Genomic DNA, 18407 nt, shown 5'->3' on the forward strand with positions numbered 1-18407 from the left:
AGGAGTAGACAGTTTAAGCTAGATCTGATAAAAAGTTACTGGGTTTTAAATAGTCAGCTACTCATAATAATTTATTCAAGGCTTCTGGAAAACAATTACCTTTGTTCCCTAGCAAGAGTAAAGGAGTTAGAACTGTGCAATGATATGTCCTGCTATTAATAATGCCAGCGTAGCCACTGCCTCTGTTTACTCCATTGAAAATGGCAATCTAAGAACAAGGCCATGTCTTTTGTTGCCTGTAATTCTGGCAGCTGAAAAATGTATAATCAAATTTATAGTCAAACTGCCTATGTTGCACCTACCCTAACTTTTCTTCAGATCAGTTGGGTGTGCAGGCTTTTAGTGCAGGCTCAGAAGCCCTTCCACAACTTAAGGGTTTATTTGTAGGCAAGAGCAAGCAGGGTTTCTGGCATTATATCTTCCCTGGATAAACTGCTTATTCATTGAGTCAAACTGGATTTTATTTTCCACAATAAGTCCCTGTGCAAAGTCAAGAGACAAAGGAAAATACATATTAGCATATGCAGAGTATAGAAATGCTTCCTGCCCATATATCCCAGGGGTTATATTTGCAGAAAACTTCTGAGACTTTATAATACATGTTTTAATAAAACATTGGTGAGCAGGTAGCCTGCGGAGAGGGCTACACATGCTTGTTTATAGTTGACACATCACTCATCATGCCAGAATGAAGAACTTTGACTGCAGAGCTGCAATTCTCTGGCTGCATGTGAATGTGGCTGCAGTAGGGATCCTATTTATCTGGGGAATGTGCTGCTGGCTGATTTATCATTAAAAAAAACCTGAAAAGAAGTAGTTGGTGCCCTTTCCCACAATCCGATAAGCTGTTACAAGGAGATAAACAGTTGCATTGAATTAAGCATGTTTGTCTGTTTTTGAATGTTAAATTTTAATTTCCTCATTCTTCTAGTTTCTTAGGGCTTCATTTTAAACAATGCTAAATGTTTTAAAATTATGCTTGGCCTTACGATCTTAATCATTATAAATTCTGCTTTAAGGAAAAAGTAAATAAGAAAATATTAAGGCAGTATATTTAAACATTACTCTAATTGATTTGTAATTTGTAATTCTCTAAGACTACATTAAATGTCACTTAAAGATGCCCTGTCAGAGGACTTAAGGAAAAGTATTTTACATAATATTTTTGTCAGTCAACTTGTTTTTAAGATCCTTGCATCTAATTTCTAAATGTATATAATACATGTAATTTGTAATGGATTGTTTTTTGAGTCAGCCCTTCATAACAACTGCCATGTTAAAGGAAATCTATGATGTATTTATTTTTAAGATTTTCACAAATGATAAAGGTGGTAGAAAAAGAGAGCAGTACTTTTCCATCACTGTCTACATAAAAAATATCTAAGCCTTTAGAATGTTGACAGCAGAGATAATATTCATTGTTTACAGTTGGGTATCTAGCTCATGGCCTAGCACACACATAGTAGGTATTCAATAAATATTTGATGAATGAATGCCTCTCCAAAGCTTTGAAATAGGATAATATGCATGTGCCTAATTTAGTATTCTCCTAATCAAAAACTTAAGAAGTAAATATAGGTCATCTTGGGAATGCATCCCTCTTGGTTTATTAGGGACCCATCAGAGCCGCAAGTTCCTAATACAAAGGCAGCATTTTCTCCTGCAGATATACAAAGTAATTCCTGTAGTTCTACCTGTTGGCAGTTTTATCAAAGAGCATAACAGGGTAAGAGAACTAGGGATGATTAGGTAGCTAATGAAATAAAACAATTCACTTCTCTGCTTGAATCCCCATTTTCTATGCCACAAATAAAATAACAAAGAGTCATTTGCAAACATAATTGTTGTGTCTTCAAGAAACATTTGTTGAATACCTTCCTGGTTGCAGACACTATGCCAGGCCTTGAACACACAAAGATGAATAAAACATGCGGTCCCTACCTGGGAAGCAGGCGGACTGATAGATACTGTTGCTTTAGTGTAATTTTATATTTCATTTGAAGTCATCTTTGACTAAGAGCATTTTCCCCAGAGAGAATTAAGCTTTCCATAAGCTACGAGGTTATCTTTACCCTTTGAGTAGTCAAACTTCATGTTCAAGAGATACCTGCATTTTTTTCATAATGGTAAGACCTTCTTTTAATTAACTATTCTCTTTTATTAGGCACATAAAACAATTATTTTATAGAGCAATATCTGCTTCTTTAGTATTAGCGATAATGATTGCAGTGTCTTTTGCCTTCCATGGCAATTTTGCTTCAAAGGGAATTGCACATAAAGATCAAAGAGAGGCCAGAAATTGATATGAAATTTTAAAAAATTCTACGACAGTATCAACTTTTTAAAACATTATTATTATTACCCTTTCTGGTGCCCTGGACCAGATCTCCCAGAGAGGCTCTGGGTTGACACTAAGCATTCCAAGACTGCTGCCTTCATTGCCGAGGTTCACACCTAAATAAATAAACAAAACAAAACCCAGAGGACTTGTGTGTGTCAAGAAAACAACCCATGGCTTGCTCCGTGCAAAAGCAACAGAAAGCATGTGGGAATCTGGGTTTTAAAGGGCACTGCTAACATGAGAAGGAGGAAATGTCAAAAATGTTGAACACTGAACTTATCCCTGACTTGTTTTTTTTGTTGAGTTTTGTTTCTTTCTTCAGACTTTAAAAATCCTAAATGCTGTGCCATTTCATTTATTCCCAATGAGCAGAAAAGGAAATAAATATGAATTATAATAGTAATAGCAATAGCAAATATTTCTTGAACTAGCTACAGCAGGAATATAAAGCAGGAAGTAAACATGGGGAAGGGAGATAGGAAAGAATTCTTGGCCTTTCCTGGTAGTGACTATTGAGTCTTAAATAAGTGGGTGTTTACCAGTTAAATGGATATAGAACAGCATTTCCAGCCAAGGGAACAATATGAGCAAAAGCAAGAGGTCATCAACATCCTGATGTCCACTAAAGTGAACATAGTTCAATATGGCTGAAGCATAGGTTTGAAGGCAGAAGTGAGACAAAGCTCATGCTCACAGTGAACAGTGAGACTTGAGAGATAGTCAGGAACAAGATCATGGCGTGTGAAGAAGTCCATTCTCCAACCTAGAGGCAAAGGGAAGTAGATATAGATTGATAGGAGATGGGCCTCTCTGAGCAGCAATTAAGATTATGCATTAGAGCATTTCCTTCAATGGGACACCATTCAAAGTGTTCACATTTGCTAACTTATCTGAGAACACACAGATGGTATGACTTTCAGGCATCCTGGTTGAGTAGAGGAACAGCCAGGAGAGGTCCCTCCTTCATGACACGCCACCAATCCACAATGATGCACTAAAGCAGGGGAGCAGACTGCTACAGGGTCAAACAACTATACCCCATCGGGAGAATGCTCCAGAAATCCCTGTCATCACTTCTCTCACCTAACTCTGAGTGTTATATGAGCTTACCTCACCTAGGAGGAAGAAGGGTGGGCAAGCAGAGTGAGTGTGCTGCCCAGAGTTTGCTCTTGTGCTAGAAAGCTGAGTGACAAGCAGTACAACAGTAGATCCATTGGTTTCTGTGCATGCAGTGGGGCTGCTCCATACCAGCGTTTTGGAAAGATCCCTGGGAAGACCTTAGCCTACTGTCAAAAACATGATCCTCACAGCAAGACTTTGCCTGATTCCTAAAAGGTGCATGTTTTCTAACCTATGTTGTATAAAGGAGCTCAATTTATGGAACTGTCTTAAGCTACAATCTACTGTGCAAATCCCAGCACTAGTGCTCTCTGCACTCTTCGAAACGTGAGGGCCTGTCAGGAATTGCCTAACTCTGGCTGGAGGAGGCAGCTTCCAGCAGTCACACTATCCCCATCATCTATATTGTACAGGTTAAACAATAATAAATTTTAAAGTTTTGTAATTGAGGAAGGTTGTCTTTTGGTAAATTACAAAAAGGTGCTTTGGAAGTTGGTAGCAGCTCTCTGGGAATCTACTGCTTTGGTCTTGTTAGAGATAATAAGAGCCTGGCAGAGTGGGGATAGAAAAGGCTAGGTGGCTCTGAGAGGAGTTAAGCAGGTAGACTCTGCAGAACTTAGTGGCTAATTGAAAGAAAATAGGAGAGGGTGAAATGAGAAGAGCTCTAGCATGCAGGTTTCTGGCTTGAGAGCCTGGATACAGACAAGACCCATTCACAGAGATAAGCGAGAGTTATGACTTATAGGCCTGGACGTGTCAGAGGGGTGTGTGGGTAGAGCTGTTTAGCAGGCAGTTAACCTAGGAGTCATTCAAGTGGTGGTTGAAACTATGAACCCTGGAGGAAGTAGCTCAGGAACGGGGCCGGGGTGGGGGTGATCAACAATGGGATTTGAGTTGGCATCAGAAATGAAGCATGAGAACAGAAACCCAGAAGTTTGCAACAGGTAGAAAATAGTCAAGATTTCAATTAAAGTCAAGTGACATGAGGACTACAATGGGTATATGGAATTTAGAAACTAGTAGATCAGTAGTAGCTTTTCCCAAAGCCATTTGTTAGAGCAGTGAAGAAAGAATCTTGATTACAGTGAGTTGCGAGCATCTAGGATAAGAGGAAGTGGGGACAATGTTGCAGATAATTCTTTAGAAGAAGTCACCTATAAAGGGAGGACAGGGGTGTGATGGTAGGAATTCAGAAATGGTGACAGTTACAACAGTGTTTTGTTTTGCTTCCAAATGGAAAGGGAAGGATGAGTAAAAGGGGGCTGGTTATAAATGTAGCTGAAGGAGAGGGGATAAGACTCATGCCAAGTTGTTAGCCTCCAATAGCTAAGTAAATAACTCAGGAGAGAGAGTACCAAAGCTGGCATTAGGAAAACCAGTCTGAGCACTATCTCCATTCTAAGTATACTTTGTTATAATATTTTACCTCTTTAGTCCTTAGTGTTCATTTCTGGGAGCTGGGACCACTAAGATCGACATCACAGTGGGTGGTAAGGACTGCTTGAGGATGCTGTGGGAGAGTGTCTGGTGCAGTGTGTGGTTAGTAAATGGTGCTCTGAGGCATTATCCCCTCAAAGGTTTGAATGGGGACCATCAATGTAATCACTGTTGCCTTCTTTACCATTCTTGTTCATATAATTTTTATCTCTCTAGGAATTTGGTGACAGGCTCTGCTAGTCTGTTCTTCCTTTATATGAAGGAAAGGCCAAAGATCCGGTTTGGAAATGAGAGAGGAAGTCTAGCGGGCAATATTGGCTCCATCCACTGATATCTCCGAGAGGTACAGAAACGGGATTCATGAAGATGTTGACAAGACTCCAAGTTCTTACCTTAGCTTTGTTTTCAAAGGGATTTTTACTCTCTTTAGGGGACCATAACTTTATAAGGAGGGAGATTAAAATAGAAGGCGACCTTGTTTTAGGGGGCCTATTTCCTATTAATGAAAAAGGCACTGGAACTGAAGAATGTGGGCGAATCAATGAAGACCGAGGGATTCAACGCCTGGAAGCCATGTTGTTTGCTATTGATGAAATCAACAAAGACAATTACTTGCTACCAGGAGTGAAGTTGGGTGTTCACATTTTGGATACGTGCTCAAGGGATACCTATGCATTAGAGCAATCACTGGAATTTGTCAGGGCATCTTTGACTAAAGTGGATGAAGCTGAGCATATGTGTCCTGATGGATCCCCTGCCATTCAAGAAAATAGCCCACTGCTCATTGCAGGGGTCATTGGTGGCTCTTACAGCAGTGTTTCCATACAGGTAAGACTGCCCAGGGCTACTGCTAAAATCCTGTGTCTCTTTCATTTTATGTCACTGGGAAACAAACAAAAAAAAGCTATCCTAATATCGTGATCAATTGATGATATTGACAGTATAATTGTTCATATCTATGGGTATTCAATAATATAAGTTTGCAGGCAGAACAGTCTCCAGCATTGAAATTTATTTAGAAATATATCAGTTAGCTACTGCAGCATAACAACCTATCCCAAAATTCAGTGACTTAAAACTAAAATTATTTATTATTATAGCTTAGAAGTCTAAAGATCAACAGAAATATGCTGATCAAGGCTGAGTTCAGCTAGCAGTGACTCTGCTCCAGGTTGTCCCTTATCTTCTAACTGGACTCAGTGGGCTAGACCAGGCATATCCTTCTCAGAATGATGGCAGAGGTCAAGTGCACACAAACTTAACAAGCTACTTTTTGCATCACATCTGCTAACATCCCATTATCAAAGCAACTCACAGGTCTCAGCCCAGGGTCAAGGAGTACGGAAATAAGTCCTGCCCAGAGGACAAGTACAGCACAGTTACATCACAAGGCTGTGCGTGTATGGTGGAGTAATGAACTGAAGTCATTGATCAAATCAACCACAAGAAGGTTCAATATCACCGAGCCCTATTTTTTCACACTAATTTATGCCAAAGCATCGTTTTGTTCAGAGATAAATTATAAACAATTTCTCATGGTATAAACCTGAAAATTTATGCAGAAGCCAGAAAATTACTACAAAAAAAAAAAAGAGGAACAATTCAGCTCTCAACTTAAATTAGATAAAAAGCTGGTAACTGGCTCTCATAATTTTGTTAGGGAAAGAAGGAACATGTTATTCAAACTCTTGCAATGCTCACTTACAGGGCCGCAGAATTCAACTTGATCCTTTCCCCAAGCCCCAGGACTGACTTCGTAAAACTCCCCATGGTAGGCAGCACCAGAACTAGGACTCAGGTAGATCCTTTGTACTTCGGGCCTCTTTCAGCCACCCCATATGATTTCTATCTGTTACTTGAAGTTTAATATTATTTTTCTGGTCCCAGTAGTGAAAGGTCATAATTCTAGGAGTCATATACTTTGTTTCTTACCAAATTACTATAATCAAAACCCCAAGCACTAGAGAAAGCCATACTATACTCATGCTGTCTTCATATGTCACAAACCACTTAAATTGGCTTATTTCTATATCCCAGATTCATGGCATTTAAAATTCTATATACAGTTTCATGCTGTTCTAAATGAGCTATTTAAAATTTCTTTCCTTCTTCAGAGCACATCCTCATATTATGAGTAATTAAGATAATTAATTTTTCATAAACACCCTTTGACTTCATTAGACAGATAGAAAATATTGCACATTCCAAAGCATATCATGGTAATTTTGCCACAATTTCTACACTTGGATCCAGAGAGGTGGAATTTGCTATTTGAGAAGAGAGAATTAAAAATATACATCTGTCATACTTCCATAGAAATTTCACCAGACACGTGCCAATCATTTTATAAATATTTATACTATACCCAATATTACCACTAGTAAAGGGTTATGTACATGTCTTTCTAACCTTAGTTTCTTCCAGTGAAGTAAATAGCACTCTATAGCAGATGTGTAAATATCTATTTATCCAAAGTAATTAATAAATTATGCCAGGCAAATAGATATTTTTAATCTAATTTTACTCTATTACCTATATATTCCTCAAAAGAAGCAGATTGTTTTAGAGAAAAACAAGGCTATTAAAATCCTGTACTGTTCATAAGGGAAGAAGTCACTTCTTAATCATCAAAGGACCTGGTGTATTATTCCATTTATGTGGTTCATATCACCATAAAGTCACTAATGCTAATGTGATTTTTGTCTCCACAATATAAATAAAGAAACAAAAACTATTATGCTCCACTGAAAATAATGTAGACTTTGGCATCAGAAGGACTCGGGTTTGAATTCTAACCCCAACATGTACTAGCTTACCTATAAAATATGGAAAATAGCTTCTATCTTAAAAAGTTGTTGAAGGCTAAATTAAGAGAATTTGTGGGAAATGCCTCACCAAAAACCAACAGATTCAATTAATGGCATTAGAATTTTAGGAAAAGTCAATGGAAGAGCCACATCTAAAACCAGTTCTGTGGCCTGCCCTCCCAGTGGCCCAGCAGTCCCATGAAGTCCTTGCTGCTCCTCCAAGTACTTCATCAGCAAGTCAGCCTGTATAAAGGTCTCACTGTTGCAGGGATTAGAGAGACCACTAAAGTAGTAGAGTGCATAGCCTTCACATCAAGTAACTTAAAATCTGGCTGTGGGTACAATGCTACTATGAAATAACAGTGACTATAATTCAGAATATGTTCATGTGGCTCAAAGATAGGAAATGACATTCAGAAAAGTTTTGAGGATGACTGATAGAATGAAAGTTGCACTGGAGAAAGGCTAATAGGGCCACAGTGTCAATGAGATGTTGGATGTAAGGAGGTTGATCAGAGAGTTGTGGCAAGTATCCATGTGCATGAGGACAGAGATCTTGACAGGAGTAGGAAGGTGTGCTGAAGAGGGAGGGAAGCAAAGGGTTTCACCCCCTCCTCCATGGCCCCCAGGTGTCCTGACTGCTCAGTCTTGATTAGGCCATACACTGGTCCCAGCCAAGGTAGGCTGGGAGGTGAAGCAATTTGTCCATACAGTGACCTCCGGCTGTCTTCCAAGGAACACTTTCCCACAAAGCCTTGCTTTCAGCTAGGCACCATGAATGAGAGGTCTTAGGGAACTTTTATATAGCCAATAATTCAAGTATGTTATCAGTTGGAAATATATCTGCCTTTTAATAAGGATTCTAAAAAAAATAGTCAGTGGCAATCCAAAACAACACATTTCTAATGGTGAATTAAAGGCACTCTTGTACACTAATGAGGAAAAGATTCTAGCAGAAAGGATTTTTTGGGGTACCTCTCACACTTGTCCCCTTCTCCTAGCCTGGTTCTGATCATATGTCTGGTAACTATAGTGACAGTGTGTAGCTCGTAGTCTCAAAGATCCATGCACATCAGTCAAAACTACCATACATTTTTAACTACTTTTAACTTCCTGAATATTTACTGGAAAGTGTCTTTATTTGAACTGAGCAGGGGAAAAAGAGAGGGTGAAACGCTAGTAGAGATCCACCACACAATTTTAAAAATTACTATCATCTAATTGTAGCATCCAGTCCCAAACCAGGTCCACAGAATTTTCAGTCCCAAAACTGCCTGTTGAGAGATAGAGAAATACAGAAAACGATAACATTTGTGTATCTTCCCTTTTGTGGTTGGGTCACAACCGCATTTGGGCAGATTTTCTTCAGGAGGTGAGTTCTCTCCAGCTTCCTCTCCTTTCATTATCTTCCCACTAAAGGAGATTTCTCTTGGAAGTCAGTAGAGGAGATATGCCCCTCTGTGTGAGTTCACACAATAGGCCTTGTTTGCAGATAACAAAATTACATGAAAGGAGAAATTCTTAATGCTTTGCTGGGTTAAGCTGTATGACCACTGATGAAGACCTGGATAATTATTTTCCTAATGCTCTTATTAAGTAAGACTTACTACTCTGTGGTGGTCCCTTTTATAAAGCAACAGTATTGATTTCTCAAATTGGTAATCAATGAAAGCTACCATCAAAATCCTTCTTTATTAGCAAATATACATAGTGTCTATCCCCCTCCCCCCCAGTAAATAAGTTTCTTTTCAAAGCATTTTTAAGACTGTTCTCTTCTCTATAAGCCTGCAGTCCACCCAGTTCAGGGAAAATGGTATTTATTCAAGAAGAGAGTCAGGCTGGTTGCCTTTAGCTGAGCAGTTGTCTATGTGATATACTTATTTTGCAGCAGTGTTTATGTTTGTACTTTTTCAAATAGACTGTAGTTAGAGCTCCTAAGATGTCCAGTCTAAAATGTCCTTTGAAATGTTATAAAAATGTTCCTCACTCTTTTCAGAGGGTGTATCATTGTCAATCTTTCTTGCCTAGCTGGAGCAAATTTTAGCTGGAACATGACAGGTATAAATTGACCTAGTTATAACTGTGCCCCTTAGTGTTAAAGTGACCTCAGCAACAAATGGGGATTTGGGTTAGATGGCATTTCAAAGCTGAGTTCACAGAAAGGGCAGAAGAGAGCCCTGAAAGGATCTTACTACCTCTTCCCATCTGTGGTATAATCAGACACTTTTACTGAATTTTTAGTAATATTAATACTCCAGGAAATCTCTAGCCCTGGGAGAAGATCATTATAACACCGTTTATCATGACATAGATTTGGACATGCCATGCAATGCTCCCATCATGTCTCTGAGAAGAATAAGTCCTTAAACTAATCCCTTGCAGTATCAGATTTTTTTCCAGATAGAAGAAAACAACACATAAAGACCCCTCTCTATTATTCCTCCTTTATCTAATTTCACAGTGTGAAAGTAGACCACCACTAGTCAATTTACATTAGTCATTGCCCTCCCTCAATTATTCATTCCTCCTTTAAATTCAAATGCTGTTGGGAAGAGTCATACATGAATTACTGGTCTTATTACTGGCAAATCAGAAAAATAGTTGAAGTACTTGGAGGTACAAAGCCTTCAATATAGTTAGCTGTGTCCAAGTATTAGATTGCTGAATGGAAAAATTAATATTTTTGTGGATAAATAAATTGAATATAGAGCAGTTTCCCAACCTTGGCACTACTGGGATAGATAAATCTTTGTTGTGTGGACCTGCCCTGTGCATTGTAGGATGTTTAGCAGCATCACTGACCTCTTTTCACTACACTGGATGTCATCAACACCTCAAGTTGTGACATCCAAAAATATTTCCATACATTGCCAAATTACAAAATTATCCCCTTTTCCACTGGCAAGCTGAGAGCAAGGCACAGTTAGGACCTACATAAGAAGAGTTATTAGAAATGAAATAGAATAGTCTGGAAAGAAGGGGGGTGTAGGAAGTAATTCCTCTGTCACTAGAGTTAAACAAAGTAGGCCTATTACTGAGGAAATTGAAGCAACATATTAGTATTTGAACTACTGATGATCCTTGACTTACAATGGGGTTACATCTTTATAAACTATCATTAAGTTGAAAATGCATTCAATACACCCAACCTACCAAACACCATAGCCTACCTTAAACACGATCAGAACACATTAGCCTACAGTTGGGCAACATCATCTCACTCCCACTGTCCAACATCATGAGAGAGCATAGTACTGCATATGGATAGCCCTGGAAAAGATCAAAATTTAAGGTATAGTTTCTACTGAATGTGTATCACTGTTTCACCCTTATACAGTCAAAAAATTATAAGTCAAGCCATTGTAAGTTTGGGGATCATCTGTATATGGTACTTAAGGGCATTTGTTAATTTTAAAATTATTTGTTGCTCAAGCAAAATACTCTACTATTAAGATACAAGTGATTGCAAAGGAAGTATCTTAAGCATGAAGCAAATTAATAATAGGCACTTTTCCATCAGGATCACTTTGAAGAATTCTAGTCAATTGTCATTTCACTTGATTATAGTAGTATTTTTGTGAACTTGGTGAATCAAGCTTCTCAATTATTTCCTTATTACAACCAGGACACTCATAAAATCATTTTCATCATAAAATAAGTATTTATTAAGCATGTATATTTTAGGTACAGCAAGAACACTATTGTGTAGAGTCCGGGTAACATGAGGCAGAGAGAATGTCAAATGTAAGTTTTAAATAGCAGACATTTTATGAGCCCCTGAGACATGAATAAGCAAATTAGAAAATATATCACATCCATACATAAAACAGGTACAAGTATAGGACCTGATTATCAATTGATAACATAAGTACTAGACCAGAGATAAAAACAGAATGAACAGAAAGGAATGGAGTTGAACAGGAAAAAGAGGTTCAGATCTGTACAAACAGAAAGCCTGCCTTGGAAGTCTTACTGGAAAGTTACTTTCTCATAGTCTACTGGATAGTATCTACATATTTTTTCATAAAAGAAAGAACATAATGTTCCTTCAACCTGGAATGCGATGTTCTTTAGCTGTTTGTAGGCCTTGCCAAATCCTTCTCTCCTTTAGTTCACAGCTCAAATCCTATCCCTTATGAGAAATCTTTCCCAAGCTCCCACTACATAAACACATACCTCCATTACTATCTTATTAAATGTAATTGTTCACTTGCATATCTATTTTCCCACCAAACTAAAAGCTACTTTAGTTTAGGAACGATATCTTTTTGTCTTTGTATTGAGGGCACCTAAAATAATGCTTTTCCACATTGAGAGTAAAGGCTTTTTGAATGAACTGAATTAACACATGATAACCTAAAACATGTCCAGAAGGCTGAGAATCCCTAAACAAATCTTGGATTGGAGATCACAACCATGATCTGCCTATTCTAGATCATCCTGGATGCTCACAAATAAAACCACCATTTTCTACAGTGGTAAGCTCAGTTTGATTCAAAAGACAGGTGATGTAGCAAAGCACCCCGGCATGTGGGACAAAAGTCCCCTGCTCTTCCCCACCGCCACTGCCTACACGTATGCCACAAAAGATGCCTCGATTTGAGAGCACCTCTAAGGCTTCCACTCCATTTGCCCTTAGACTGACGATTCAGAGAAGACCACCCAAGACTCAATACAACTGGGCGCCCAGGACCGTTGCAGATAAGGTCAGAGCTCCATCCACCCTCTAATGGAGCTCTGTGCAGTCTCTCCATGTAAAGAACAGGCAGAGTGCCGAGGGTGCCAGATCCTGGGCTTGTAATGAACACAGACGGGAAGGAGGCATCATCCTGTCCTTAAGGAAAGCAGAGTGGCAGCATTAGAAATCCACTTACTAATCTATCTTTAGTGTCTCTGTCACTAGAAATGTAAAAATGATAGTTGCATTTACTGAGTTTAATATTGCAAATATAACAATCATAGCACAGATACATTACAACTCTTCATTTTTAGCATGACTGTCTTAAAAAATTTCAGCTCAGTGATCTTACTAGGATATATTTAACCCTTCATTCTTCTCATGTCTAAGATGAAAATATTAGTAGTACCTCCCTTACTGGGTTATTGTGGAAATTAAGTGAGAAAATACATGAAAAGCATTAAAAATAGTATTCTTTAATGAGCATTCAACATTTTAGATTTTACTAAATATTATCTGTTAGCTTTTTTTTAAAAAAACTTTTAACATCTCCTGTCCAAGTGGAACACTTCAAAGAGGGACTGAGGCTCATCAGGTTAAGTACCAAGTAGTGAAATCAGCATTAAAATCCCGAGAGCTTGCTTCCCACACTGCTATCCTGATCACCTCCACACATAATCTAAGCTGCAGAAAAACCTGACTCCAAAGTTATGACAGAATCTTTTCATTTGTTTCCTTCCCAGACTTTTCCTTCTAAGGCGTTCTCACAAAGCTGATCAGTTTGAAACCTCCCTCCATGGCACCTGCTTCCCCTCCTCCAAAAAGGGCAATGCTTATCAGGGACTTCATCACAGGGGCAGAGGCAATAGCAACAGCAATTTAAAAATGCATTTATTGACTTTTCATTATAGAAATTTTTCACCAGAGGTATTTATCTAAGGCGCACTATTTTTTGCTTCCCTTTGTCAATTTATTGATTCCGCTTCTGTCATGGGATTGATTCCCCTTTGTCATTTATTGATTCCCCTTCTGTTATTGGGAAACTAGTCTTGTGAAAAACAAGATGTTACCATTAGGACCACTGTCCACAGGACAATAGTATGACCCTGGGCTGAGAATCAGCTTCTATTGGGGCCACCTGTCTACGATCGCAGGTCATGGGATGAAAAGCAAGGTATTCGGACGTTCCTGAAATATCAACAAGTGTCTTGGACTATGATTGTAGATTAAATCAGCAAGCTAATTGAAATAGGACTCCCGACACTTTTAGTTAAACCTAAGATATGATTTTGCTTTAACAACACAAAGTTCTCTTTCCAAATTACCATTAAATATATGCCTTTTTAATGGATCAATATGTACAAGGCTCAGTATTTCAATATGGAAAGAGCCAATGCTTAGCAGTTAATAACAAAGTCCATTGATTTAGTGTAGTAGAAGTGCTTTTACTGGTCTATGAAAACTGCAGTTGAAAATTTACAGAACAGTTTCCCAATTATTTGACTTGGGAAATTTAAGAATAGTGTTCTAGCCCTGGCCGGTGTTGTTCAGTGGTTAGAGTGTCGGTCCAAGCACTGAAGGATCACAGGTTCGATTCCTGGTCAAGGGCAAGTACCTGGGTTGTAGGTTCGAACCCTGGCCCTGGTTGGGGTATGTGCAGGAGGCAGCCAATCGATGTGTCTCTCTCACATCCATGTTTCTCTCTCTCTCTCTTTCTCTCTCACCTTCTCTTCCTCCCTCCCTTCCATCCTCTCTAAAAATCAATGGAAAAAAATATCCTCGGGTGAGGATTACAAAAAAATAAAAAATAAATAGTGTTCCAAAAACACCTGCAGCTAAACTCTAAGTGAACGTTGATACTCCAGGTGGTATATCAGTGGGACTTTGAACACTAAATTGTGGTAGCACTTTTTTGACATCACCATCTGGTAAATTATGAAAATCCCTCTGTTACTAGTGACAAAGTCCTGATTCTTGCCAGAGGGGAGAATACAATAAAAGCAACACCTTCAAAAATTATATTCTAAATATAGACTAGATTTCTTTGCCAAGTGGTCTGAATGGCAAACCATCTTGAGACATTTGCCATCACTTAGTAGGGTTAAAAGTGCAGGCATGCATCCCAGGGACTGGTTGGTTCCCCCCAGGCACAGGGCTTCCAATTTGGGTAGCTGCCATTAGGTTCACAATGTGGCCTCATAGAATGTAAATCAGGCAATTAAGTTCTTCCAATATGGAAAACAGATGTGATTGAACACATAATCTGCAATTTGTTTAGAGTTTTTATATAAAAAGTAACTTTTCATCAAAATAAAAGCTACATATATGCATTGAGCACATATTACCTAGGTTTACATCATAGCTTTAAGTAACATCATTTATACAAGATTTAAAGAAATGCAACAGAAATTGTAGATTGGGGCAGTCCAGTGAATTTCAACTGTTAACAATGCCTAATTAACAGGCTCAGTTTTTATTTCTACATTAAAGAAAGTCTTTGTGTTATCTTTTCTGAGCTACTTCTAGAAATTTAAAAGCCTTTTAGCTTTTCTACAGTCTCCACCAACCAATATTATTTATGACTTGATTTTTTTCAAGGATTCAAGGTAACTGTAGTGACACAAACAGGAGAACAAATTAAGTACTGAGTAATTACTATCAATCAAATAAATGGTTTTAAGTGGACTCAAATTTTTCTTTAAACCTCCAATCTTGACCTTTCTATTATTAATGTATTCACTGTTATTCAGATTACATGACCCCTGACCTTCAAGGACTCACAGCCTAAGTCAGAGTGAGTATTTTGTCCATCTGATTACCCTTCCCTAACCCTTTCTTTTCAAGTTGGATGTCATCCACTGGAGTCTTTTTAAAACATAACTTTGGTCATGTCATTGCCTTAATTAAAATTTTTAATGTCATTTTACCTCTTAAAGAATAAAATTCAAAATCTTTAGCATAACATAAAATACTTAGCAGTCTAGTCACAGCTCCTCTATTCATCCTTACTCTACTAGTCCCTACAAGGCACTAGGTACTCAGATAATACTAAACTATCTGATACTACAAAAGCAAATGTGCTTTTTCCCATCTCTGTCTTTGCATTCTTCCTTCTGCCTAAAAGCTTTCTTTCCCCTTTCTCTGCCTGGCAAACTTTCACTTAGTCTTCAAGATCAAGCCTAGATGTTACCTCTACATGGGAGCCCGCCATGACTTGCCTGAGTGTAATTAGTTGCTCTTTCACTTGCGTTTTTGTAGAAGAATGTATACATATATCTCAAAATCTTATCCTCATTATGTTTCTTTGTCTCCTACCAGACTATTACTTTCTGGAAGATAGTGGGGCACATTATTCATCTAAGTAAAATCTCAACTTTAGAATAGTGGCTTGTATAATTGGTGTCGATCCATGTTTGCTGAATGAATGACAGCCGGATTAAACATTAATCATCTCTACCACTTTATCAATTTTTGAATATTACTATGTGCTGGCCAGTGAGTTAAGTGCCTCACATGTGTTATCATTTAATCCTTATTTATAATTTCATAAGCCAGAGACTACTAGTATTCCCTTTTTACAGATGAAGAAACCGAAGCTTAAGAAATTAAAATAACTTCCCTAAGTTCATACAGGCAGTGAGAGAAGGAGCTGGGATTTCAGTGTTGGCCTGTTGGATTTCAATCCTGTGCACTCAACCACTATAATATTTGCTTTTGTGTAGGACAACTCTGTTGAACTAATGAACAGTTAACAGGAAAACCAGAAATAACACAGTTCTATTTGCTACAAATAATATGGTATATATAACCCTCTACTCTAATTATTGCCACAAAACCTCAGAAGTAAATAATAATCTTTTTTTTAAATTAGCCTATAGCCCTCAGCTTCCCTCAGGCATACCCAAGAGCTTTTGGCCTTTGGTTAACAGCCAACAAGAACAGGAATGCTCTTTTTTGTTGATAAGGCTTTATTTGTCATGTTATTGTGATACAAGTGACTTCAAAAGCCACAGAAAAATATGGATTAGTTCAACTCGTGGCTCTGTTAAATCCTCAAGAGACACTGTCAGAAATCAACATCCAGGGCACTAAAGGACATGGTTCTACACAGTCTGTTGGTGTCAGGTCACCCTGGGAGTCATGCTTTTGCAGGTGTTGCTGGCAAACATGCATGCACTCTGGTCCCGTTGTTAGGAACTGGAATCCAGACCAATTCAGTTCCATGGTTTCTCTTGAAAATTAATTCATGGAGTAAAAAAGAATGAAAAAGCAGATGCAGACTGGTTTAGTGGGCAAAATGCCTCCTTGTTCCTTTTGAAAATACCTGCTAAGTCTGGGTGGAAACAAAGTTATTCCTCAGATAGTGCCTTGCTAGTAAGGGAACAAGACAGACACTTGTCAAATGAAAAAGCTGACATATCTTATAATGTAGTCTCCTGAAAAAATATGACTCAAGGATTCCTATGTGGTCTGCATATCATTTCAGCCTCAGCAATGATCCATGAGAATGACAAAATGGGTAACCTTGCTATGCATAAAGCCCTTAGTCACAAATTTAAAAAAAACACACAAAACTATCTGGGCTCCAAACCACAGGTGTTAACTGAAATGATTTCAGGAGAGATTGGGGTAGAAATCTCTTCAAGCCATTCTTGAAAGTTTCTGCCATGATTAAGGAGTCCACTGTATGGAATGTCCAGGCAAAATCATCCAGACTGAGTCATGCTGTTCAATGGAAATGGCAACATGAACCTTTCACTGGAGTATTCGGGGTCCCATGGCATGTAAGAATCAGTGACTTTTGCAGATAATACTGAGCAAATTGGCATTTACTACATGCCATTGTATGATTTCCTAAATCGAGATTAATCTCTGGTCTTCAGGCACGGGCTCCAGTAAATTCCTTTCATGCAAACATTCCCAGATATGCTGCAGGTAGTGTGGTCCAAAAAAATGACTAATCTTTTTCACAATAACAATAAGATTGGCATCCTTTATAGGCAGATAACTCATGTGATGTGAACAGCTTGAATTCTTCAGGCAGTTTCTCAACTATATACCACCTCCAGTTCCCATTTAAATCCAAGCCAATCTGGGATGTTGTGTAGCTAATAGTGCAACTCAATCGATCTGAATGGGGGAGGGGGGGTTCAGTGTGGACTTTTTCCATCACAACTTTTAGAACTTGCTTTATGCAATACCCTGGGTTATCAGGTAGCAAATGACTCAAAGTGCAGCACTCAGTGGTTCTCTTCCAGGATTATATATAAGCATTTAATTAAAAGAAATGAAACAAAACATTCAGCATTGCATATGTGATAAAACAACTGAAGGGTGAAGCTTATTCTTAGAAATCAGCCCCAGAGAGATATGGGAACAGCACAGAATGTAAAGGCAAACCCATGGAGGGGATCACTGAGTTTCCTGATTCCCAGGACAGCAGAACAGCAATGGGTTATTTTTCAATTGTATGTAGGTTAGCTTTGTGGAAAGCACTTTTGGAAAGTAAGCAATTGATGTCTCTTTACCATCTGGAATTTTTGTAGGTAAGCATAGATCCACACAAAAAACAGTGACTCCCCGTAAGCATTAGCACAGCCTCAGAAGTCTATGGCAATGAAAGTTCTGAAAAGAATCCTCATGCTAGACAATCACTACAGTGGGAAAATTATTTCTACTGGACTTTAAACTTTCATGCTTCTTTTTGTCTTCTGTTGGAAAAACAACAACAATTGGCATTGTGTCACCACAGAAGGCACAAAGCTCATGTTTGAAATGGGAACATCACAGATGTCCTGAGTAGGAAGAGTGACCACAGTGCCGTGATGCTTAGAGATGACTCAGAAATTTCCAATCCATAGTACCTTTCTTCAGGGAAGAAATAATACTAGACTACCGGAGCTCTTTCCCATAGTTCATATACTCTTTTGCTCCCATGATCACAGCATCATTGAAATGAAGCGTAACACCTGAAATTCTAGTCCCTATGACTTCTTAAAAATGTAAGGAAAAGTAAAACTCCCAA

At 38.4% G+C, this 18407-nt stretch overlaps 1 protein-coding gene across 2 annotated transcripts in view; it reads left to right on the top strand.

Annotated features, from left to right (window-relative positions):
* The first annotated feature begins 5117 nt into the window (after window positions 1-5117).
* Window positions 5118-18407, top strand: part of GRM3 (glutamate metabotropic receptor 3) — an 88728-nt gene continuing 75438 nt past the window's right edge. For both annotated transcript variants that reach the window (XM_087821406.1, XM_016218918.2), the window contains exon 1: window positions 5118-5725. In XM_087821406.1, coding sequence (XP_087677532.1) covers window positions 5258-5725 — 468 coding nt within the window. In that variant the 5' untranslated portion in view covers window positions 5118-5257. The remainder of the gene's footprint in view (window positions 5726-18407) is intronic.

The sequence above is a fragment of the Miniopterus natalensis genome, chromosome 10, assembly GCF_054644295.1.
Source record: "Miniopterus natalensis isolate mMinNat1 chromosome 10, mMinNat1.hap1, whole genome shotgun sequence".
NCBI classification, from domain to species: domain Eukaryota; kingdom Metazoa; phylum Chordata; class Mammalia; order Chiroptera; family Miniopteridae; genus Miniopterus; species Miniopterus natalensis.